The sequence below is a fragment of the Sinohyriopsis cumingii genome, chromosome 4, assembly GCF_028554795.1.
Source record: "Sinohyriopsis cumingii isolate HCF-2022 chromosome 4, ASM2855479v2, whole genome shotgun sequence".
In the NCBI taxonomy this organism is placed as follows: Eukaryota; Metazoa; Mollusca; class Bivalvia; order Unionida; family Unionidae; genus Sinohyriopsis; species Sinohyriopsis cumingii.
In genome coordinates, this window is record NC_142964.1 from 10,917,124 (window position 1) to 10,944,765 (window position 27,642).

The 27,642-nt window shown below is 35.2% G+C and overlaps 1 protein-coding gene across 1 annotated transcript; it reads left to right on the top strand.

Moving 5' to 3' along the window:
* Positions 1-61: 61 nt before the first annotated feature.
* LOC149800622 (neuronal acetylcholine receptor subunit alpha-10-like) lies at positions 62-13,562 on the top strand. Its single transcript, XM_089954444.1, has 6 exons — positions 62-228; positions 1,008-1,052; positions 2,330-2,442; positions 6,080-6,260; positions 11,098-11,452; positions 12,833-13,562. The coding sequence occupies exons 1-6, from the start codon at positions 100-102 to the stop codon at positions 13,393-13,395; spliced, it is 1,386 nt and encodes a 461-aa protein (XP_089810570.1). The 5' UTR covers positions 62-99; the 3' UTR covers positions 13,396-13,562.
* The last annotated feature ends 14,080 nt before the right edge of the window (positions 13,563-27,642 follow it).

Consider the following 27,642-nt stretch of genomic DNA (forward strand, 5'->3'; position numbering starts at 1 on the left):
TTATATTTTCAGTTTTAAAATTGTACCCGTTCCACTCTAGGTTACCAGTATGATCATCGGTACTATCTACCATCCTATGCGAATGTGAGCCAAGTTGACATGACAGAGGAACAGCGGTTGTTGTATCACATAATGAGGGGATACGACCGTGCCACGCGTCCCGTATTTCAAGCTGCCAACCCGGTCATAATCAAACTTGGTATCACGCTCACGCAAGTACTGGACGTGGTGAGGATGCTTTTTTACCTTACAGTTATTAAAATGTCATTTGTATCGATATTTACACATATGCAGACGCATAGACACACATATACGCACACATGTACACATAGACACACTCATATACACACATACCAACGGGCACATATATACGCTTTACAGATAACGAGTAAGTTTGACGATTGTTTTCTTTGTTGTCAGATTTTTATTTATCATGACACCTAGTCCCCATTAACTTCATACTGGACATGGAATGCTACTATTCATTTGAATCATTCGTTTCGTGCATACAAAGTCGAATACCATCTGAAGATTGTAGAGAAAAAAGGCCATATGCACTGGAGAAAAAGCACGGCCCATAATTCCTTTATTTACGTAGAGGACACGCAATAACGCTTCACCTGGATGTAAACTTGCAGCTTAATTTAATTGCTAACTAAGCCATTAAAACATGCGCCCCGTACTGTTAAACCTTTCTTAGTTCGAGATTTGGAACAATATTTTATTATAGAACTTTACAAATTTGCTCAGCTTTAGCCATTTTCATTGCTTGTTATATATCAATAGCCTATATTACGCCTAACATTATGCCCGCGTTAATTCATTGGGCTCCTGACTCGAGTTTGAATAAATTTACATATATTACAGATGACATATCTTTGCCAGGTTTGAAAGAATTTCCACCATATTATTACTTGCGGTTATATTGTTGCGCAACATAGTAATCATGTAACAATTATATATGGATAAGCAATAATTTCACTTACCATATACACTTTCATTTTCAGGATGAAAAAGATCAGGTGCTCACAACAAACGTTTGGCTGGACCAGGTAAGCAAATATATAATTGAATGATAATGTTCATTTCCTAGCATATTACATGTGCAAATTTGTCATCAGATGTATAAATGATTTAGATACTGTCAAAAATATATGGTCGTAAACTAAGTAACAGTAAAAAACAAAACCAATAAATTATGTAAAACTTAAGAAATAATTTAATTTTCTAAGTTATGATAAGAATATTTAAGAGGCACTTACAGTATTGTGAATTAAAGTCAAACAATCCTAACTTATGTCACAAGTCCAAAATATTAAAATGTTTCGAAGGAATTCCAGGTCTTGTTTGTATCATAATTGCATTGTCCAGAACACATTTTAATGATTTCACGATAATTCCTGAATCCAAACAGTAATAACACCACTTTTCTATCCCAACAAATAATTTAACTAAACGATTCAACTCAAACTCAGTCTAATCACAACAATATATACTTATGCAGGATGAAAATAACATTAAACTGTAATAAAAATCAAGAATTAGGAATTAGAAATGATTTAATTGCTCTGTTCTGTCTCTTTATATGCATCACCACGATTCTGTTATGACTTTAAGTCGCAATTCCTCCCAGGTGACCTATGTGGCAACGCAAGCCACCTGACTTAATCATCCAATGGAAAGTTACTCCAAACTGTACAGTTTCATTAGATAGAACCCGAACAAAAGCCTAACAACACATTTATTGCTCATTATCTTAAAATAGAATATACACTCATGGATGGACAAATATTTCATAAGTAATATCTTTTTTTATAGATGGTCATTATAGTCTACAATCATGGACAAAAATTAATCACATACATACATACATACACACATACATACATACATACATACATACATACATACATACATACATACATACATACATACATACATACATACATGCATGCATGCATGCATGCATGCATGCATACATACATACATACATGCATGCATGCATGCATACACACACACATACATACATACATACATACATACATACATACATACATACATATATACATAAATACATACATACATACATACATACATACATACATACATACATACATACATACATACATCACAATGCAACACTACAACAATAGAACAAAAAGTGAATTCTTTTATTGTATAGGTACCTAAAAGATATTAAAAATGAACAGATCTGAGATTTTTCTGTGTAGTACCTATTTTAACTAAATGAATTTTATTCTTTCATGTCTCAGAATAAGCATGTGGTTTCTCTCTGTATTGCTTTGATAATAATACTCTTTTTAAACAGGAATGGAAGGACGAACGGATGGTATGGCAAAACGACACGAGGTTTTCATCAGTCAAAATTCTTCGGATTCCTTGTGACCTACTATGGCTGCCTGATATCGTACTTTACAATAGGTAAGCAAATCAAGTGTCGAATGTCTCGAAAGTATAAATTGAAACCGCTTTTTAATACCCCTCATTCTGGACATGTTTAACTTGTTTTTATTTCTTTAAATTTCAAGCAACATTGTTAAATAAACTATTAGTAAAAAGCCAAATGCTTAGTCTCATTAAGTTTCCATTATTTTGCCAGAGACAATGTAAATCTGTTTTGATTGGTTTAAATGATGTTAGATGACTTCGAGCAGTGGTTTAAATGATGTTAGACGACTTCGAGTTTTACTTTACCGGTTCGAAGCGCTAAATATGGCCCCAGCAAGTTTTAGTATATTTTCCATGTTTTTTTCTAATTCTGGATGAAAAGGTATCTAGGCAATTCGCATTGTTCATTGAGTCACTCAGACTACAGAGTTAAGAACTGTAGCATGTTTATGTACAAGAGTTGAAATTTATGGTCTTAAACTAAGTAACATAAAGAGGCGAAACTAACACGTTTAGTAAAGTTGAACGAACAATTATCCCCCCTAGAAAAAAATGAAAAGCCTAAATAAACTCAAAGTATTGTGAATTAAATCACATGTAATCCCAAATGTTCTGTCACTAGTCAAAATATATAAAATGCTCTGTATGTGGTCCAATATTCTTGAATGTGTTGATATACCATTAGTTTGAATGTGCTGATGTACCAATATTTTTGAATGTGTTGATGTACCAATAGTTTTTATATATCACAATGATATAATCCAGAATGTCTTGGAATGAATTTATAGTAATTCCAAAGTAAGTTATCAGTCCAAAACGTCAACTAGCTTTTTGTAATTGCAATTCATAATTTAAATACATGATTCCTTTCAAATTATATCTGAACACAACGAAAATCTCTTATTACAGATTTCCAAAGACTGATATGAAGCATGAATTAAGACTTTGTTTACTAAACCTACAACGTATGACACAAACATATTCTGAAAAAACTGATCAATTCCAACGGAATAATTTGATAATTCGATAACAAGTTCATGCCATTAACTTAAATTTTAGTAACCGTCTTGTTTGCCACTTATAATCATGACATACACAGATAAACAATACATTACAATATTCAGATAGGCAAAATCTCTAACCTCAATCATTTAAAAAAAAATCAAACTCACAATATATATTAAAGATGCATAACATGCATGCACCGTAAACGTAAAGAAAATAATTGTAGAGTGTTTATAGGTAACATCATTTGTACGGGAAAATGTGAACGAGGTTTTCTAGCTATTTCCCGACACAAATGAAATAAACTTTGTATTATATGTTCATTTTGTCTTTCTACCTAACGCTTAATAATAATAACAAACACACTACAAGAAGCAAAGTTATTTAATTTATACTATATTTCAAATTAAATACACAACCTTAGATTCATCTATACACAGTAACGATATTAGTACACACACAGCACCGCCCAGGAACCGTTTAAGTTCCTCACGCGCTCGACAATACTTCAAAAGTTCTTGTTTTGATCTACTTAAAATTAGAAATTTATAGTCATATTGTGAATGAATGCGCATTGAAACAACTTTTCCAGTTGGTCTGGAATGTATGGATTTTGCTGTTATGCTTGTGACGGACTGGAATTTTTATATAGCTAAGTCAATCCGGACGACGTACATGTGATTTTAGCAGTGGAATTCCATTAAATCAACAACAAATTCGTTTATGTTCTGTTATTGATCATTTGTATTAATATAGTGCGAAACATATTAATTCTTTTAATTGAAATTATCAAAAAGACGACATTGAATGTCACATTCTTTTCCATTTGAGTGCAATAAGAATAATATGATTTCAGTTAGAAATGTAGTCTAAATTACAGTACAGTATCACGTTTTGGAGTGAATGATATGGGTCTTTGATAGATAGCCCCCTGTCTCAATATGCTTTTTCTATGTTATATACCCTGGTCATTGTCTGAAACATTCTATGTGCAAAATGTTACGAATATTTCTCCTAACTGTTTATATGATCAGAATGGTATTTTCAATTAATACATTTCCCATGCTTGTTGCTGACACTGCGAATATCACGTTCATTTGTTTGCTTGTTTCAAAGTTTCATTTGTGACTCAGTGAACTCGTCCACATCGTTCACATTATCATCTCTATTTTCAAAAGGACAACATATCATGGTTAGCTCATTCACAAACAAATCTAATCATCCAAAAGCGTCTATGGCATGAGTGTACATGATTAGTTTACATAGTAGTTCCTAATACACGATATTATTTCAAGACACACGTGTCGTGCAGTATGAGCTGTGTAGTATTGAAAAATACTGCACAAGTCTGACAATATAATGTTAACAGAGAAAAGGGTGAGCATATAGTACAGTTTGAATGTTGAATCCTAACCCTAACCTTAATCCTTTTACAACAAAACATTCAAGCTGGGCGTAATGAGACTCAATTTATGAAGGCGTTATAACTGTTGCACTTCAGCTCGATGGTCCAGGTTTACAAATGGGTTCTATGCACTAGCCTTATCATTTAACCGAGATCATCCAGTTTTCTATATGACTTGTAGCCAATGGTCCTATGATATTAATTCGATGGTCCAGTTTTATAAATGAGTTCTACGCACTAGCCTTATCATTTAACCGAGATCATCCAGTTGTCTACATGACTTGTAGCCAATGGTCCTATGATATTAATTCGATGGTCCAGGTTTACAAATGAGTTCTATGCACTAGCCTTATCATTTAACCGAGATCATCCAGTTGTCTATATGACTTGTAACCAATGGTCCTATGATATTAATTCGATGGTCCAGTTTTATAAATGAGTTCTATGCACTAGCCTTATCATTTAACCGAGATCATCCAGTTGTCTACATGACTTGTAGCCAATGGTCCTATGATATTAATTCGATGGTCCAGTTTTATAAATGTAGTTAATGGTTTCGACACCTAGCATATATGGTCCAGTTTTTCAAATACATTGTTGTCTTTGGTCTAATCAATTAACCTGGATAGTCCAGTTAGTAAACATGAGTTGATGAGTTGTATTCACTGGTCATAGCATTTAATTAGTACAGTCCATGTTTTGCAAATGAATTATAGTCATTGGTTTAAATCTTAACCTAGATGTTTCAGTTGTACCATTGGTCTAAGTATTTAACTTTGACACATTAGTTTTGAAAATGTTTTCGTGGTACACAATTAAGCACACTCGAAAGGAATTGTTGTTTGTTGTTTTTAAATACTAAATATTTTTGCTTTTCATTTGCACAGCGCGCGGATTTATATCGAACGTAAGACTTTTCAAGTCTTCAGCATGACCGGTTATGCTTTATATTTTATCTCTCTTCACAAATTTTAATAGAAAAATATTATATCCAAGAAAATGAAATAAACAGGTTATGCAAAGATAAGTGATGAATAGACTTTTGTCTTTATTATAATTCCTACCGATGGTGCTATTCCAAATAAGAAACCAATTATATAAGTAATACTGACACAAGTGGAGTATGTAATCATATTTTAGTTACAATATAAAATGAACGGAGTAAGGCGTTATTGAGAAAAAGGACTGCACAATTTTGTTGGTTTCGGGGGAGGGGGAGAAATAATTAATTGTCTAATGAATTCTTTTTATGATTTTTAGTGTTGACAACCACAATAAAGGTTACATGAAAAGCTTGGCCATGGTATGGAGTGATGGGACCATATTTTGGCCACCTATAGTGCGCATGCGGAGCTCGTGTAAGATGGATATTACTTACTTTCCTTTTGATGACCAAATCTGCAAGCTAAAACTGGGATCCTGGGCTTACGATGGCTTCCAGGTTAGCGTGTATATATATATATATATATATATATATATATATATATATATATATATATATATATATATATATATATATATATATATATATATATAATATCTGGTACAAGAGATGTTTTCGTATTACAGCTGAATATATCACATATTTTTTATTAGGTTGATGGAGGACAAAAAACGTTTGACAAAAATAATTTCATTGAAAGTTATTGCACAGCATGATGAATGAACATACGGTCCACATGATGTAAACGGCTGCAGTCCTTTTATAGGTGGCATGACCTGACTGTGGCTAATAGCCCTTTTGTTACCCCGATTGTCTTGTGACTTAACATCGTATATAAACAAGGTGATGTGTTTTTAGGCCCCACCTGGGTACTGTATTGGATTGACACGTTTTTGTCCCGCGGACAAGAGAAAAAAAGAACAGGGAATTTTCACTTTTGGAGAATAAGATTTGGTGTATTTGCTCAACTTGCGATGTGGAATGCAAACATGGAGACGTTAAAATTGGTATATAAACTTGAATCACATTCTTGACTAAACAGTTTGCTTTTTATGGCATTCAGAGTCCGACGAGCGAAACCTCGGACGTATGTAAGTCCAAGGTTAGGTCTTTCATCCAGGACTCACTTGGTCTGCCGCATAACAATTACTGACTTTCCTCATGCCCATTTATTGCCGTCCAGATACTATGCGCATGATCAACCATCAATTGTCGAACTCAATGCGTATTTTGACGAAAATCCGTGATATATTGAGGCGTGGTTCGGTCACGTGCCGTTTGAAGAACTTCCAAAGAATGCGAACTACGAAGAAGACAGTAATTTACTACTTGAATGAAAATGACTTGAACAACCGTCTTGCATTATTTAAATACGATAAGGAGGTGATTGATGGATCGATGCCGCATAACGTTTGACAAAAATGTGATGACTATATTCAATATATATGTGTGTGTTGATGTGTGTGTGTGTGTGTGTTTTGGTAAAACAATGCACGTGTACTTGCTCTGTATAGTGGTCAGTGGGAGGGTGGAGGCCTGTTAATTGTGTTAGCAGTGAACCATTTCACTTATGAAGCAGAAAGAATGTGACTCGATAGAACAATGGGACCAAGATCAGAAGAGTTGTCTAAATTTGATAATAATTCATTAAATATCGGCCTAGGACTATAACAGACGAGGAAGCCTGTGCTGCATCAATTACAATAAATAATTTTTGTTATAAATATTAAGTCATTTCGGTTTATTCATTAAAGTTTGAAATTTGGCACCGTGGGTTTATGTGATATATAGGGAAGTAGTACGCTTGAATCTGATATTGTTTGTTCTTTTGTAACCAGATGTACACAGTTTGATAGTACAAAAATAAAGCTTGCTCTTGATGATAGAAACAACAATGGTGCCTTTTTTTTAATTAAATATACGTTATTGAATCGGTTGGTGTCAGACGCATATTTCCTGATTGCTGTTTCCCATACTGGGAATATATGATGCTAGGTTCTTTATGCGTTTCTCTTTAATAGGGTTTCCATTATGTGGCCAAAATGAAGAGAGAGAGAGATGCTTTTAGGTTGTTGGAATCAGAATTGTAAAGAGCAAGATCAATATGTCCAGACGCTTAACAGTTTCAGACAAACAAATATAAAGCACAAATTATAAATATCTTAGACTGAATACCTTTCCAACTTTGTATTTTGGTTTTGGTGATGTGCTGTATGAATGTGCTTCGTTTTCGGTACGAAGCAAAAATAAAAATGTCAGAGATGTCAAAATTTCGATAATCGTTTGAACACTTTTTTTGTAATTTTAGAATATACTTTTCAAATGGCAGATTGCATGCTGGTTTTGATGAAAATTGCATATGTTGGGCTAACGGTGAAGAGATTCTGCACTTTATGGCTGCTTCCAGTTCATATCATACATCCATGTTTAAGAACGGGCCAACGGCCAACAATCACACTTCCATGTTGAAGAACGGTGCGATTGCCTACAATCATACTTATATGCTGAAGAACAGGAAAATGTTTGCAATCATTCTTCTGTTTTAAGATGGGACAACACCTTACATTTACCACTAAAATCCATTTTCTGAACATGAAATATAAATTTAAGATGATTACCTCCGGGCTATGTCTCATTTTCTTGGTGTATTCAGATACGGTTGCATGGATTACCCTACAGATTGATTGAAATGAAAAGGGAGTTACTGAAATTCTTTAATATGTCTGTGAGTGTTTAAAATATCGACACAATACCATCTATAAAAACTGATTTTAGATGGGATACCAAATGTGAAAATGGCACATATGAAAAATAGAAACGAATACGCACGAGAAACAAAGGCTATTACGTAGTATTTGGTCAACTTACATTTCAGTGATACTTTAGTAGTATTAATATTCAGACAGTAAATTAAAATGTTTTTAATGTTGAAAAAGAAACAAAATCAGGTTTAAAAAAAGAAAAGATTGCTTCTTTTTATGAGAGATAATCATCAATGGTTTTGGAAACGCTTTTATCATGTGGTCATAGGTCTTATAACCGTAAATATAACATACCTGGCTCAGTGTGGTCCTATTATATTAAGAATCTATTATATTTTGAAGGAGTTGTTGACAGTAAAAGTCACAAGACATCGTTAATATGCTGATACCACAAAATGAAACATTGGACAGCTTACTGAATATATAGGATAGGAACTGGGTTTTTTTTCCAAGTGTAGTGTACCACTTATCGAACTTTAGTTGCACTGTTAACGAAACTAATACTGATATATTTCCTAGAATGTGTGGAGAGGGTGTTTTATGGTCATTTCTTATAAGAGGCTCTTTAAATGATCTCAGTAAATTTATCAAGATCAATCACGTCATGCTGAAATGTGTTATTGCTTGTAAAGGTATACAGTTTGTTCTTACTTACGACTTTGTGTCAAGTCAAGCAATGGTTTAACCGACAACTTTGATTGGACTATACTAGAACCAAATTTGCTTAGTGTCCACCATTAGTTTCGCTTTCTTGTTGACAGAACATTGTGGTAGAACAACGTTTATATCAAAAGATGTACTTTTACAATATAATGTGTAGATGATATAGCTAATTGCACTTAAACATCAATAGCATTGCAGCAACAGATGCTATAACGAGTTGGGTATACTACGGGAATATTAGCTAACGTGTGTATAAGTGTTTGTGATTTGGATTTTTAACGTAGCTTTAAACGCTTTTTCAGTCATATCGCTATGATGTGTGCATTATCGAAGTTTATTGTGATGTCTAGCATTAGGACATCATGCCGCGGACATGTAGCGTCATGTCCGAGCCGGTTATATTATCCTGATAATATGCCGACCATTTCTAACACTGACCTTAGCGCAAAGCGAGGCAGCTGCTAGTACCATTTTTATAATTCTTTGTATGACTCAGCCGTGGTTCGAACCAGCGACCTTCCGCATCCGAGGCGGACGCGCTAACCATTAGTCCACCGGAGCTGTTTTGTTAGTTGGGTAAGACAAACATAATTGGGCTTAACAATGTTGCTCCTTTACTAATGATGAAAAATTGTCTTTTTTTCAACAGAGTATAGATTGGTATATTTTCTTTATACATACATTTGGATATTGCCTTGAGACCCAAATTATATTAGACAAGAACTCAAGAAACATTGGTAGCACAGAATATTAAATATGTTATGTCTATGTATTATTATTAAAGGAAATCTGTATCTGTTATTTGTGAAAATTCCTTTAATGTATATTTCATACTATGATAAGGTCTGTATTATGTTATCATTCTGTAATATGTGGTCACACACATTCAAAATTGATTAAAAATATTCAAAGTCACTTTTGTAAGTAATATCGGTGTCGCACGTAGTGTGAACAATATATCAGCCTTGAAAACTCTAATAGATTATCGTTGCGTGTTATTTTTTTTGAAGGTGCGAAAAGTATTGGTGTAAACGGAATAAAAGGTATATGAATACATATCCATCACAATGCTGAAAACTATTTAAATCATTAGATAATAACGGATGGGCTACACACGTACGAAATGCATTACTTTGATACTGTCTGGGCATGTTGTCGATCCGACAAGATGGTGGGGATTTCAGCATATTTCTAGCAACATTTGATGAATTAGTGATGGATTTCTTACGGTCATATCATGCATCTTGGAAGTATACAAATTATAAAATATATTTCGTTGATGAGAAACATCAGTTTATACCGTAAACCCCTCTCAAGATTCAAGTGTTCTAATAATAAACAGCGACTGGTAGACATGATGGTGTTACTGCTTCATACCAATTTTGTAACTTTATGTTAGCGAAGTAATTTATTGCCTGATCTTACAGAAAGGTAATTGACAAATCATTGGATACTAATTCATCTCTTGAGAAATTGTGCGGCTTTATATCGGCACAAAATCCTTTCGTTATTTAGAGTTTCTGTGTATAAAACCAGCTAAGTACAATAATTGCTATTCATATTTGCGTGTTCGTTGATTGTTTCTCTTAACATTTATTATTATACTATAGGCCTTTTGACTAGATTACCAAAAAATGAACCTTGAATCTATTAAAGGTACTTACAAATATGGTGCCGGAGAAGAAGAATTGATATTAGTCGCAGTTTGCACCAAAATTATATAGTCACCAGTTAGGTATGCTAGTCAAAAGTGCAAATTGCAAAAATCTAGTCAGCCTTACTAACTACCAATCGTTTTGATGGACGGATGCAAATTTTAAACAAAGTAAATGTCTTATTTTTTCTTGCTATACTGACTAAAATACCTCTCTTGTTTTATCACAAAGGCTCTCTGAAATCTCATATTTCAGGTTGACGTAACAAACAGATCTATTGATGTGGATTTGTCTAACTATGTGGACAACGGAGAATGGACCTTAGTCGGAACAAAATTAAAACGAAACGTTATCTACTATGCCTGTTGTCCAGAACCATTTCCTGATGTAACCTTTTACCTTCACCTTCGCAGACGGGTTCTCTATTATTCCTTTAATGTGATAATTCCATGCATGCTGCTGTCTACATTGACTTTGACTGGATTCTGTCTACCACCAGATTCAGGTGAAAAAATTACACTGGGATTAACTGTACTTCTTGCATTCTCGGTGTTTATGTTGTTAATTGCCGAGAACATGCCACCAACATCGGAATATATACCGCTTATAGGTAAGAAGGAGAGAGAGAGAGAGAGAGAGAGAGAGAGAGAGAGAGAGAGAGAATCAGGAAAACATAAAGCTAAGTTTACAATTTCTCGTTTCCTCAAGCAGAGGAAATATTGATGTCGTCTAAAACAATCTTTTCTTGCTCTCATATTCTCTTGGAATTTACAAATGTAATTCTTAGAAAATATGTATAATGTGAATAGGGTTCTGAATGAAACGGGATATCAAATTCATCTTCGTTAATTATCACTTTTCCAGTTTTTTCGAATAACCTTTCCTTTCTGCAAACACTGTAGTGATTATATAAAATGTTGTTATTGTTGTGTTTGGGGGAGAGGGGATCGTGACGCCCAGACACTGGTACAATCATTCATCAAGATCACGAAATAAAGACACTGACAGGAGAGGGAGAATAGTCATTACCTAGAACTTTTTGTGTGGATGGGTGCTAATCCAACTGGTTTACAATTTTCCATGCTGTAAGAATTGCGATTTTCTCGTAAATGTGTGTCTTGTTGCGTTAGATTGACAAGTCCTACGTCCCTATTTAAAAGGCAAGATTACTAAATACGTTTACTTTTAACTAGCAAGTTACTTTAAACTATGTCTAGCTCTTCCAAGCCCGATATTTATAGATATTAATAATGATGACGTTCCAGATTGATCTTTAAGGCTATACATTGAATCAATTGTATTAAATCAAAGCACACGCTTCTATAATCTATCAAGGGCCTCGTGTATATGTTATAAAATTGTAAGTTACTATGTAGCCGCCATTTAACGTTATATTAAAATAGTTTCAATAGTCTGTACTCATGGGACCCTTACTTAGAGGATTTTGATTTCAACGCCTCTTATCCTGTTTCGAAATAAGGCCCCTTTCTAACAGCAGAAAAAGTTTAAAGAAAATTCGTCCAGCTAATGTCGAGAAATTCAGTTGTAAATAAATGTGGCCTGGTACAGCACATGCCGTGAGAATATTATATTTTGACGTATACAGTTGTGCCCATTACGTCCCCTCTTCAAGCATCTTTGACATGGGCCATTCCTTGACATTCTTTTCGTTACCAGATATGAAGGAAGAAAAACACAATGAGCATAGATTATCTCAATACTTTGTACTAATTGTACCCAGACTTAGAGGATTTTGATTTCAGAGTCTCTTGGACAGTATCTAGTTAGTAGCCCGTTTTAACAGTAGAAAACTTGTAAGGAGAATTTTCGAGCCTATTTCGATAAATCCGGAGCTCAATACTTAAAAGAGTCAATCTAGCTTTTAGATGTGGTTAAGGAAATGCACACCACTTGTTGATTATACAATAGTAAATTAAAATGTTTATTTCGTCAATGAATGAAATGATAACAATATTTTTTTCCATTGAAGGAATTTACCTAACCGTCATCATGTCTATGAGCGCCCTTTCTGTGATTTTCTCAGTGCTGGTCTTAAACATTCACCACAGAGGAGGGTTCACTCCGTGTCCTCCTCCCTGGATCAAGAGGGTCGCCGTTCTGTTAGCCAAAGTAGTTTGTATCCGAACGACTTTCCCTACGGACAGATATACATCAGTGCAGTCGTATACAATGTGCAGTGCAATTCCGGTTCCCGCCAATGACAATGTGACTAATACAGAATCCGAAAACGAGAGGAATAACATGAACAGTGCTAAACGAGAAATGATGATTGATGCCAGACAGGGCAGCGTCTGTCATCACATCTGTCGAAAAACACCCATTGATGAGGAGGTGATGAGATTGTTTAATTCTGTTGTAGGCAGTCATGAACGAACATTGATGGAGCAACAGACAGCTCGTGAGTGGCAGGAGTTGGCCAGGATTATGGACCGGACATTTCTCTATATTTGTGTGTTCACGACGTTGTTGTCCACCATCATCTTGCTTGTTATTAGACCAATGACAAAATACATCGATTTCAACTTGTCATAGAACTGACGTATGTTTGTAAAATTTTCTGCATCTGATATTTCAATAATGTTCAACATGCTGTAAATATTATTGCTTATATAAGCCTTCGTTTAACATCTTAAACAAGAAATTTTCGAGCTTCAATTCGTTTCAAAGGACAAATTTATATGCTTTTCTAAGCATTGATGAGAAAGGATTCGTGTTTCCTCGTTACGTTTTACGTTTTATCTTCTATTACAGGTGTTAACGCCGTTTCCTTTTTTCAGAGGCATGCTGTGTGTAATAATCAAAACATCAGTCCACAGCTCTCACCCGCCCCCCCCCCCCCGCAAATTACCCACACAAAAGCAAACAGATCCCAAGCAAACAAATAATATAAAATGAAGATTAAACGGAAGAATCAACGAAATTCTCATGCAAGAAATTATACACCGGAAACCATCTGTAGGTGCAGGTCTGCAATAACGTTAAACATTGGAACTATACTAATACGTTTGTTAAAATATAATATTGCAATTTTACCTTTGACCAGCAACTATGTTTAAGTCTTCGTTAATAATGAAATTGCAAACATATTGGTGAGCGTCCGTGGTCTTAAAATAAGTAATATAAATAAGCAAAACCACCAATTTAGCAAACAGTATAGTTCCCAAGAATACAGAGTAAACATTGAAGACACTTTAAGTATTGTAAAATAAATCCCGAATAAAAAATAATGTTCAGAATGAATTCTAATAATCTTTAATATACTCATGTACCAATAGCCTTGACGCATCACAATGATATAATCCAGCATATATTCGATTGAATTCAAATTATTCCCAAAGTAGTGTGTTATTCCAGAAGTTCAATGATCACTTTGTAATTACAAAGAATAATTTAAATAAATGATTCCTCTCAAATTGTGTCTGAACACAGTTAAAAACTAACCATAGTTTCCGAAAGACTGATATGAAACATGAATGTGGACTTTTAAAAAAATCTGTATATTCAAATTTATCGTGACCTAAGACACAATATAATTTCCTGTGGAAAACCCAATGAACTTAAATTCAACAAAACATCTTTAAAAATTGCAAACGTCATGTAGGCCAAAACTGTACCTTCAGTCACTGAAAAATGTCAAGTACATACTCTAAATTAAATATGCATAGTTACATATAAATAAACAATACATGTGTCACGGGAAACAACTATTTTATTGATAAGCCCAATGAATATATTCGACCGTTGGACTTTAACATTTGATAAAGATGATTCAATGAACAAATATAGATCATAATGTGATATAAAATGCTGGCCAAATTATTTAATCTGGGCGGTATGGACTTTAGCATCTATAATTGGAATATTGTTTTGGCATTGAACCGATAATAGCATAAAATATTTTGTAAAAGCAATGCACAATTCACACCTACCTTATTTCATCTTCAGGTTTGTAGTTATGAACTATAGAAAGGATTACAATTATAGCTGTTTTGGTGAACTCTGCAATAACAATTCTATGTCTGGTTTTTAACATGTCTAAACCATCTACTGTATACCTTTTTTCAAAGGAAATTATCTATCGAAATTATAATACTTCCCCCTTACAGCATGTTCTTAAAACGAGCTTGAGTTGAGAAAGACTACTTAAAATATGATAATGATGCAGTTACATGAGTTTGTTGAATGATTGTTTTACTAGGGGAAAAAAGTAGTGAGAATACAAAATGAAGACATTACAAGTGTTATAGCGCAACCAGAAAATATAACTTTACCCAACTAGAGTTGAACTTGGAAAATGTTGACTTAAAAAAATTTAAAAGAGAAAACTTAAAACCATGATTAAGAAGAGAAGCAAGGACTGAAAACTAAGATAACATAATGATAAACAAGTAGCTCAACCAAAATGTGTTTCATGATATCATATAGTCCTAAAAGTTATATCACAAGTACTAATGTATTGAATATTTCAAATGAATTCCAGTGATGTTTAGAATGAATTCCAATCTTGAACGTGCTAATGTACCAAGAGCGTGGAATAGTGTTGACGTGCTAATAGTCTTTATGTATCGCAATGATATACTGCATATGTCTCTAAACGAATTCACGTTAATCCCAAAATAGTATTTAAGTCCGAAAGTACTATTTAGCATTTTGTACTTCCAGTGAATAATTTAAGTACAGAAATCCATGAAAACCAAACACACCTAAAAGACTGACTGAACTTTTAATGTGAAGTTTCTGTTTACTTCTCTCTTATATAAAATGCTGAGACGCAATAAGAGAACCATTAGGAGAGTGACATTCCCATAAAATTCATGAACAAGATCACGTCAAAAAACTTCCACGGCCCAAATCCGAAATATACAGGTTACCTCCAAGTATTAATAATATTATATATTATATATCATATTTGAATTCATAAACAAAACTTAGCTATGTAATATGTTCTTAAAATAGAATAGATTGCTTAAGTAGACCCCAAAAATACCCTCCATTATAGATATATGTAAATCTCAATGCAGATCAAATATACATAACAAATTATAGCATTGTTACTGCCTCAGATTTTTTTTATTATTGTATTAGCAATTATCTGTTTTAAGAAACATCTATTTTTGCGAAACTGTATGAGTTAAGTGGACATGACAAGCGAGCTTTAAAGACCCCAATAAAAGCAGTTATGCAAATCAAACGATAACAGTAATTTCTCTATATAAAAAAGCTCAGAACATCACAGTAATGAAAAGTGAGAAAAATACTATAATAATTATATTCATTGTTCATAATTAAATGTCACCAGTTACCATCAACCGACAATACCATTAATCCTTGGTTAAAGAGATTAACCACAATAAAGTGAATTAATCACAGAATTTGAATAATAAAGATGATACAAAAATGTATAAAACGCATGTATATTACAACTGGGTAGAGGCTGACGTGTGGGCAGCTTCGAGCGGGATGATTGTAGGAGTTGCTAGTATAGGAATCACATGCATAGCAGTAGGATTTTCAGTCCCTATAGGTTTTAGCGGACTTAGAGCAACTTTGCTATGGTTTGTTGCACAAGGTTTTAAAAAGACGAGTACGAAGCAGAGCTTTGAAATATAGCGAGGGAGTAAACTTTACTATAAGGAAATGAGACAGTACTAAGGAATTTTAAATAAGCACATATGCACTAATAAAAATGTTATAGTGAATTTAAAAACATAGATTCAAACGGAGAAATATAATCCGGAAAAAGTAAATGACATAGAAAGCAAAGTTATTGACGAACAAAAGGAAATGATTGGAAGACGGAAATAAAAGAAGAGTACACAAATTCTTTGGAGAAGCTTACAACAAGCAAGTACTGTATTACATTAAGGAAGAAAGAAAGTAAATGTAAAACTTTATAGTTTGTTTGATTGCTGTCTATTTCGGATCTCTGAACGTTAATAGTTTCGGTTGATTGAACACTGTTTCAGTTTCCGTTACCTTAAAGGAGACCAGAAATCAAACTTTTCCTTTTACCTATGTAATTCTTTATAGATTTCAATTCGACTGTAATGTTTATAAATTAATTATCGTAAGCAGGTAGTGACTTTATTGCCTAGAAGATCCCACGATTCCGTAAATTGCCGAGTTTTTCCGAGTTTTGTTGAGACGACAGATCACATGGTCCCGTGACGCAATACCAGCCGGTCATCGAATACAAACATCGAATACAAACATAAACATGGCTAGCGAGACAGTCAGGAGGAGACCAGATTTGGGTTGCACATTCAAAAGTTGAAGCTGCTGTCTGGTATAATAGTTTATGTACTGTACTGGTCAGTGCTCAAAGAATTTTGTTAGGCATAGGCCCCGGGCTGGTGACTTAAATAAACTCAAACTCTGACTGAAATTACACAGGCCTGGACAGTTCATACCTGTCAACTCTCAACCCGGGAGAAACATCTCCCGATTTTTTGGGTATCTCTTCATCTTCCCCCCGATCTCGTAATATGCCCCAATTTTTCGCAGAGAAGTCCAGATTATTACATTATGTCAGTCAATTTTCATTTTTAAGAAGAAACAAAAACCCAAAGCGTACATAAATAGATATAACATATGCAATCCACAGATGCCATATTCTGTTTTATCACTTGTGAGTATTGTAGTGTTGTGCCGGATTTAGGCATAAGCTAAACAAGCTACAGCTTAGGGCCTCACAGTTTGGACTCACAGTCTGAAGAGGCCTCTCAAATTTATTTTATACCAAATAGGGCCTCTACAGCTTCTTATAACTTAGGGCCTCGTTATGTCTAAACTGCCACACTGCAGACATCGTAGCGATATGACTGAAAAATTGTTAAAGCTACGTTAAAAATTCAAATCTCTCTCTCTCTCTCTCTCTCTCTCTCTCTCTCTCTCTCTCACACACACACACACACACATTCGCGTGTCTAAATCCGGAACTGGACTAAATAATTAATATCACACGACAGTTTTTTCTTCTTCAGTAAATAGAACGTTCAGATTTATCAGGATTCACGTCAATGTCAGATATTTTTAAACGACTACAACAGTACTATATTATATAAAAAAAATTAAAAGAACAAAATTGTCACCAATTATCTTCAATGAATGATCACTGTGAATGCTGTGCAATTTTCTCTGCAAACAAAATGGCATCTCCATTTCCGCCAAAGAACCTCGGACAGTTAACACCTGACATTCCTCTACCGTATATGTACAGTTTAATTACCATGATTAAATTAAAAGAAGGAATAAAACAAAATATACCATGCAGTATACGTCCCCTAAAGAACTAATTCAGATTGAAAATTTTATTCAGTAAACAGTGTTACATGCATTAAGATTTAAACCTAAGGGTTTAAGGTTGAGCATAAATGTGGGAAAAACAGTTGCCACAGGTACGGTAACTTGTGACTTCAGATTTGAACTGTTAATATGAAGTCCTAGGCATCGTAAATTACAACAAAATATTCATCATTTATTTGGCAATCAATTGCTGGTGTTTACATACATATACTGTCGAACATGGTTTCTTTGAAGTATGTCCGAAGGGCAGTCCTTTTCACAAGATAAATGAAAAGATAAGGATTAACTGTTAATTAGTCACACTGGGTTTATTGTTTGTGTACTTAAATAAAAACTTTAGCTATTTTGCAGTTTATATCCAGAGCTGACCAGAAGCTGAAAAAGGGGCTTGTCCTGGGGGCAATATGGTGGGGTCAATAGTCTCCTCCCCCAATTTCTATTGTCGGTCAGTTAATGTGAAACTTTGACCTCTTTTCTTTTAATCGCTGATATTTAAACTGCCTAATGGATAGTTTTACATCAGTTCCAATCATTACAGATTACCGTTTATACATACTACATATAACAGGCATAGACTGATTTTGTATGTTTAATTTTTAATTTTTTTAAGATCATTGACAATTGTGTTTTCTCAAAACACGACGGGTTTAGAATCTTATTTTCAGCAAAGCTTCCATTTGATTAAAATCAGATCTCAATTTCACCCAGGACAGTTGTGATTTGATTTAGATTGTGCCGTGTTAAGGCATGTATGTCAACATCATGAAAATACATTTACTTATTTCACCAGAGCAATCAAATTTTCCCCAGGCAAACAATTTTTGTTTCGACAAGCACGACGAGCACCTCACATTGAATACAGGATGGGCCCGAACTAAAATCAGAGGGGCCCCGGGTGTCGGGCTATCAGATTTTTTTAGCACTGCTGGTGTAGATAAAAGATATGTGCATTGATTGCTCACTTACTCGACCTTCTGCCTAATTTCGTAACTCACACGTGTAACACTTTTCCCAGGATTTAAAATATCCAACGGTATGTCTGGAACAGCACCAACTTTTAGAGCTGCCATTTGTTCAGGATCCCTCTCGTAGCATTCCTTTGAGAAATGCAATGAGTACAGAGTGCTGTATGGTGTTACTTTGAAATCGACTCGCTTGTAATAATGTATCCATACTTTCTTTATGCCTTTATCTTTTGGAAAAGAAAAGAAAACCGTTATCCACAGGCTTTTCTTAATGTGCTATTACACCCATAAGCAACGCTAAACGGCATTGTCTTTTTTCTGGCAACTCCCACTTGGGATGCTGGAGTAGCTGTTAAGGTTTTCTTCTGTAGTGCTTTTATTATTATTCTATATTTCCATATGTTTCTGGTCTTCTTTAAGTCAATCGTTTCGTCACAATAGAAGGACAACCAGAGAGAGAAAGATTTGATAAATGTTAATAACAGATATAATAAATGGTACATTTCAATAAGTAGAAAAACTATTTTAGATGTTGATTTTATAACATTAACACGTTCAATAACAAAGTAAAAGCGGGGATAACTGCTATTAACGATAATCTAGAACATACAGACATTGATTGTTTTAAACACTCTTCAAGTGTTTTAGTAATAATAACCAGCAAGATCTATCGTCTGCCCATTTTCAATGAACAGAATGATCATCAATTGAAAACTATCGAACAAAAGCAGAAAAAATTAACCTAAACCTCTAAACTGCAAAACCAAATAGACAATAACAATAGACAAATAGACAATAACAAGATTTCAGGCGTTCAGAGCGTATTTACGAAGAAACTAATTCCTGTATACGGTGCGATACATGCTTTACAAAGGATGAAGACAATACAAAGTTAGTTCATGATGTGACAAAACTGGAAGATACACGAGCTGCTAAATCTAATACTTTTTTGCAGTTACAAAGCTGAATGATTTCACGTATATAGTTAAAATATAGATGAAAAGAAAAACAACGTATGTTTAAATACATAATAACGAACAAGTTATATATTGCTAAGATAGGTGACAAGTACCAAAAAAATCAAATCGCATTAACTTTAAAGAATGAAATTACTCTAAAATCGTGGATTTAAATACGGATGCCAAGGTAATATATAGATCGAGATATGCTTATCAATACTGGTGTGCTGCAAGGATGTGCTGAATTATACAGATGCATGAAACCATGAAGAATACATTGTAGCAAATTAGAATGAAGGATTACAAAGCAGCATAAGCGTTCCAATAGAACAAAAATAACATCTTACAATCAGTATTGATACAAAACTCGAGTATTAAGTGAAACAAATCGATATAGTTAAAAGAAGAAATAGAGACACTTAAAACCTGATTTAAACACAGAAATGAGTGTAGAGAATATTTCAGTGAATACTACAGTTGACGATATTTTGAGAAAATAATGTAAAAGAGCTAAGGTAGGAAAAAATTAATAAACCACTACGCGAGAAAAAAAAACTATGATATTTAAGTATATTGATTATGATTTGCACAATGTATATGACTTGCTCCTATAATGGAAAAAATAAATATGGTTTATACTATTAGTAGCTTTGGATTTGTCAATATGTTTTGTTATGCGTAATCTGTGCGTTTCACAACGTTACAAACAATAACTTGTGTTTTTGGATTTGATTATACCGCATCAGGTTTTTATGTAAAAAATGGCGCAAACATTTAATTTATTTTAGATTAGTGATTGATAATAATAATCTTGCATACTGAATATTATATATTAAATAAATTACTAGCGTACATTTTCGAAGACAGTAAATGTTCGTTTTGAATTAAAACATTGAAGAAATATTTGTGATGGTATCAGAAATGTATCGAAATTTTTTATCAATGCAGGATTGTTTGGTAATGCTTTCGTATGCACTGGAATTAATTTTATGTTTCAAGTGTTTGATCCAAATGATCAAAATGAGCAAAGATTCGATATGATAAAACAAGAGAACTAAATGGATTAAGGAAAACGGATCAAGATAACATTACTCACTGGACACCTAGGATTCGGACTCGGTGTCTTAGTATTAACTGGTACAGTTATATTCTTTTAAAATAAAAGCATTGAAAAAATTAATTAAATTTAGGAGCAGCTAACGCACAAGCCATAGACAATGACCAGTTCCTTTTATCTGGAACGAAATGCAGAATACTACTTGTTTTTAGACACTAACAAATCATTGTTTTTTATACACTTTATTCGTCTTAAAGTTTAAAGATTTACAACAGCAATGCAGAAGTCACACAAATTGACAGAAGGTGCTAATAACAATTATGATGTAAAGCATATTTTGCATACACTAATATGCAACACACATGTGATACAGATGGCATGTCTGGTAAGGAAATAGAATTGCTTTTTGTTATGATTACATTACAAGAAAGACAAGAATTGAAGTGGCAGCTTATGCAAACTTCATATAATGTCATACTTGATTCAATAACCCTTGAATGAGTTTGAAAGGAGTTTTGATTCTAGGTATACATAATTCAGAAAATGATGCTGAAAAGTATTTCTCTTCAGCAATAAAAGCAATAACGTTTAGTGTGGCAGGGTTACCAGACATGCTTTATTCATAGGATATAAAGTGAATCAACCGTTTACAGGAGCAACAATATGTGTCTTCAACGAGTATAGTAAGATAAGCGAAATGATGCAATACCAATGTTAATGACCCTCATTTAAATCACTTAGTTTATGACAGGGATCAAGATAATTGATTATGTAGAACCAGACATAAATAATATATGTTAAACATATAATATGCATACAGATTGACACAAATGAGAACGTGATGATCCAAAAAAAAAGTTAAATTTATCTTGTTTCTGATGATCAGGTAAACACTAAAAGCAGCCAAATATAATCCATAAGGTTTTAAACCAATAAATAGAACTGCCAAATATGGATCAAATGAGCATTTAAAATGACGAATGGGGTTGTAACATGTAACAGATGTAATTCGAATAGTGCAGTTGAGAAAGGAAGGCTGGGTAGCATGTGATTATGAAACAGAATGATAAAAAATAAACTACAGAAGATTAGCTAAATAGAATTTTTCCTTCTAATTGTAAGTAGAATAAATAATGGGTTTCTGGACGATTTTATCACCATGTGATAAAACGTGTTTGAGAGAGCCCCAATGAAAATATACTACTGGGTAATGCGGATTCTGGAGCACTTTTAGGTGACAAAGAGTGTATCCCCCTATGGATCAGTGTGATGGGGGTTCTGGACCCCTTTCATCAGTACTTTGGGATTGCCTCGTGATACGATGTTTTTGGTGAGTGCGTAATACATAGCTATGATGGTTAGGCTTGGACGTTTAGTGATATTGGTTTTTCTAGATTCGATCGCGATTAGTTCTTCGTCAAAGATTTAATGCTCAGAAAGGCAGTATTGGCAACTAGTTTATCTCGTCGTCGTAGTTATCGACGATTTCGATTTTCATTATGTGTTGACTGTTTTCCAGGGTTTTTCCAACACGCTATTGTTCATGCGATTGAAGAGGTCATTGTCGATCGCCGTTGTATCGTGTTGAAGTCGATGAAGGTTTCATCCACGATGACTGACGAAATTTGAGAAAGTTGAACTTTATCAATAATGAGTCCAGCAAGGAGATCTTGTTTCAGCATTCGAAGGTAGCAGCTTTTTCACCTTGGCGTCTCTGAGACCGAACTGGCTCTTATGCTGTAGTTGTTGTTGAGACAGCATCGAGTTGGTGACAAGAATGTGTTCGGCGCAGAATGGATAATCGTTATTGACGTGGTGAAGCTGTTGTGGATATCCAAGCTGCGCTTCAACGAAATAGCCTAAGTCATCGTGGTATCCAGTTGTCTTTCTTCGAGGAACTGTTCTCCGGTGATCTGCTGAAATCTCCTACTGGAAGCGGTTGTAGCATCGCCTACACATATGTTGTTAGTATTGATGTAAAGGATGTACACTGGCGGCTGTGTCGGGTCATAGTTTCTCATGTATTTGTTGTTGGCGACATTGTGTTTTTTGCTGATGACGGAGATTCCGCCTCGTACAGTTCAGTGAATATGAACATGTCTGGATCGGTAAATAGTTGTACGGTCACTCTGGATTGTTTGAGGAGGGCGTCCCAGTAGAGTCCTGGCAAGGAGAAATACTAAAGTGCTAATGGTCTATGCACGTGTCTGAAATTGTCAAGCTCGTCCGTGAGCAGGAGCACATCCGTTTTGAGGTAGATGTCGTGATAATCCCGGAGGGATTTACAACCCAACTCGGTCCATATCTTGTTCGCATAGTGGTACTCATCGTCGGTGATTCCTGACATGTACAGATGGGAATAAAAGGCGTAATGGGGTGGCAACGAAGTTTCGTCGAATCGTGATCATGCATCGATGTATTTGTAGGGATAAATTCCTTTTTGTTTGAGTAGATCTGAGTGGCTCAAAATTCATTCTTGTAGGTGTGTGAACTTCGGACAGTTTTCAGATAGTTATTTCAGCGACACCGACATGAAATGAGTTCTATCGATGAATCGGAAAGGTCCAATCGAGAACGACATGTACTTTTGAAAATTGTTGGGAATGCATTTGATTTGGGTTTCAATCTCAGTAAGAAGTTGTTTGACGTACGGATGCTTGAGTGCTGAGACAAAAAAAATGTATATTGTACCCTTGTAGATTATGAGCGATCACCATTTGGAATTATGGATCTTTAGATTGCAGTTATCGTGAGCAACTCCTCAAAAACGTCCGGTCACATGGCAGATATCTGACTATTTTATCATGCGGTTTAAAGTACTCTTTGCAGATGTGGCACTTCTTTGCTGATTTGTGCTGGATATTTCGGATGTCAGTGATGCGTTTCCATTCAGCCACGAGCTGCTCAAAGAACCACTGGACATTATCCTCGCCGCGATACTGACCATACGGTGAAGACAAATCTTCATCGACAAAGTCCGATAATAGATTTGACCATTGAGAGATAAGCAAAAACATATTTTGTGAAAATGAAATCGTATCATTTTAAATAATGTTTTAGTTAAATAATGAAAAAGTGTTTTTCTAAGCAGGATATACGTCAGAGGTTAAGTACAACCTGAGGACCTCCTCTCGAGGCATACAAGAGATGCAATGTTTCAAACTGAGATCTTTATCGTAGACGATGTTGTGTATGTCATTGTCGTAGAGCTCCTTTTCCTGCACCACCGTAAGCAGCACGAGATCGTTTCCTATCCCGATCACTTTGGTGATCGCGAGGGCCACGTTGTTGTCTATGTTGAAATGGGATGAATTTACGCTGGCATCCTCGAGACCTTTTCGATTATCCACGATGACATTAGTGACATATCGAGTGTAATACTCTGCGTTATCACGTTGTGGTTGACTTCAGCCGTGTTTTGTAGGAAGTCTTCGGAAAAGTCTTAGGAAACAGAGTTTACTATATTTAGGACTAAAGAAAATTAAAGATCTTTTTATGAGTTTTTTTCACTCATACATTTCATACATTGCTTCCTGATCAGATCCTCATCGTAATATATCTTCACGATGCTTTTTCTGGATAACTCCGTACTTTGCACTCGCGTGAGTAACACCTACTTGTGTACTGCTCTGTGTTTTCGTCAGCTTCAGTTCGAGCTTCATAGGTACGTTATTTCAAATCACCGTAGCGATGGCTTCATGGAGCGATTCTGGATTGTGCAAGATCACGTCGGTGACGAAGACCTCTTCATCTGCGGCAGTATAGCTGATATATTCAGACATTTTCTATACATAATCCGTGGCATACATTTTATGGTAGACTTTTTCGAATAGGCTCAGCGACGTTAGCTCGATCTGGTTTCCTACCATGTCTACGATTCACATCTCGCGAATCGGCAAAGCCATGTTAAAAGGACCCCCTCGCAAATATGAGCATATGTTATTGAGGATTTTCTGATACGACACCATAGCTTGCTTGAAGCTATTTCTTTTGGCCTCCAGTTGTGGCTGGATGCGTTCATCATGGTTTGGAAGGCCAGTACGGCTCCAGACAAAATCAGTCTCATTAGCTATTGCGCCCGTGGAGATCACCCTGGTGTCAATCACGGCGAACGACATCACCGAATGAACCTCAGTATGCGTTTGTGTCGTCGATACGCGTGCTTGTACACGTAGACTCTTCGGTGGTAAAAGCGGTAATACGATTTTAGCTCGCTACGCTGTTCTCGTCGATGTGGTTGAAGTCGATGAAAGGCTACATTCTGCGTGTAATAAACTCTTCAGCAGCGATTCAAGATATTTGATCCTTTCGTGATTTTTGTCATTTGATTTAATTTGACATCTGCTAACGTGTCACTAACTGAAAATAGTTCAAGACGAAATCTTCAACGGAATAAGGTATTTTACGATGATATTTATAAATGTAATAATACTAAAGGGCGCTATTTTCCACGTAGAGATTTTCTTTATAAAAGTCATTTCATGTTTGGAAACATAAAATCTCTGTCCCTGGACTCCTACTGAATCCAATACATTCCTTGATATTTTTCTCAATCATTTATTTTTCCCAGAAAATCCTGAGATGCGTTGGGAGCACCTACAAAGTTTCTTTGTAGGAGAACAATGTTGAAAAGCACATCCGAGGTGCTATCATGTTCCAGAGCTGCACTCACGCACTTGAAACTTCCATATTGCTATGGAGCAGGAAACTGTTCCTGATTCCAGAAATCAGATGTAATTTCGGCCGTGGCCCACTCATTACAAGCATTGGACACCATTAGGTGATTGACAAAAACATAACATGCCTGGTAAGTGCTTAAGAATTATGATGCGTCTGATACAAAAAGTCCACATCGGTTTCCACTATTTCCTGTGAGTGCTGAATGTATCCTGAGCTGTTTCTGACGCTTTCTGACGCGAAGCCTGTACATTTTCGTGTCTACCTCGTTGTTGCTTGTGGGTGGATAATCTATCACTACCAAATTGGCTCCGGCCGCAGTGGTGATAGTTCCTGTGATTGTTTCCTTCTGCGGTCGATAACTTTCTGCCACCATACGAATATATCTGAAAACACGAGATCGCTTGGTTGTTTTCGGTGATGGGAAATGTAGTAGGAAGTCCGTATAACCTTTTTCCTTCCATTGATGTCGTCTATACAGCCCAATTTCGACGTTGTTGATATCTAACAGACTCTGATAAAATGAATTGTTCACGCGAAGTCCTTCAACCGTTTGAATCATCATTGGAGTGTAAATTACTGAAGCTTCGATATCGATCCACATAGTAAACCATCGTTGATCTCGGGTTCAGCCTGGTCCTCAGTCCGACGCGCCTATAATTCTGCGACGTTGTTTCAGATGGAGATGGAAGTAGTGAAGGGGGTCACTTTAGCGACAATGGGAATTAGCATTAAAAACCACCCTGGGTCACTTTGGCGACAATGGGAAATTTAACATTACGAAAACCCCTGGGTCACTTTAGCGGCAATGGGAAATTAACATGGGAATATATTTTGGGTCTGTTGAGCGACAAGGGAGATTAACATGGGGAATAAATCGTGGGTCTGTTGAGCGACAAGGGAAATTTAACATGGGAGAAAAAAAGCAATCCTAGGGACATAGGGAATTGAACATGGGATTTTTTTTTGATTTTTTTTTAAATAAGAAAAATAAAAAAGGGGTAGGCAATTGAAAGTCGATCTCTTTTCGAGAAATGTGGGTGGCCCTGAAAAGGGCCTTTGGGTTTCTTCTTCTTTTAATTTCTTCTATTTCTCCACCAGCTTCTTATTTTCTGTCCTACACTCTTTCTCTTCTTTTCTTTCTTTTCTTCCTTCTTTTTCTCTTCTTTCTTCTTCTCCTCCTCTTCTTTCTTCCTATTCTCATTTTCTTCTTTCTTTTCAATTTTTTCGTTCCATACTCTCAACCTTATCCTTTCCTCTTCATCCTCCTTCTCCTCCTTTATTTCTTTCATCAGATCACTGATCATTTCCTTTACTTTTCTTAAATTGTTGATCTCCATCTTCACTCGATGGGGACTATAAGAATAGTGATCCTCGTTTAACCTAACTAACATTTGCTCCATCATACCCAAATTGTCCAGGACGTCTTGCAATGTTTTCATTTTATCAAGTTGGTTTGAAGCCATCTTCTTTTTTATTCTTTGTAGAATGGTTTGAACGACGAATACTGTGGGTTCTTATAGTGAAAGCGCGGACGTGAGGGAAAACATCCCCCAAAATATAAAATTGATATTACCTCGATTATCACTTAAAACGCGCGGACGTGAAGGAAAACATCCTCTACTTTTCTCATTTCATATGATCTACTATTCACAAAATGTAGCAGCAATAAACAAACCCCAAATATACTATCCATACAAACGTACGTGAGCGTTTACAAACAAACACACAAACACACAAGGAAAAAAGAGTCTGTCTCTGGGATTCTGAAATTTTCTTCTTGTGCTTGTGGTACAGCCATTCCTCTCTCCTTTTC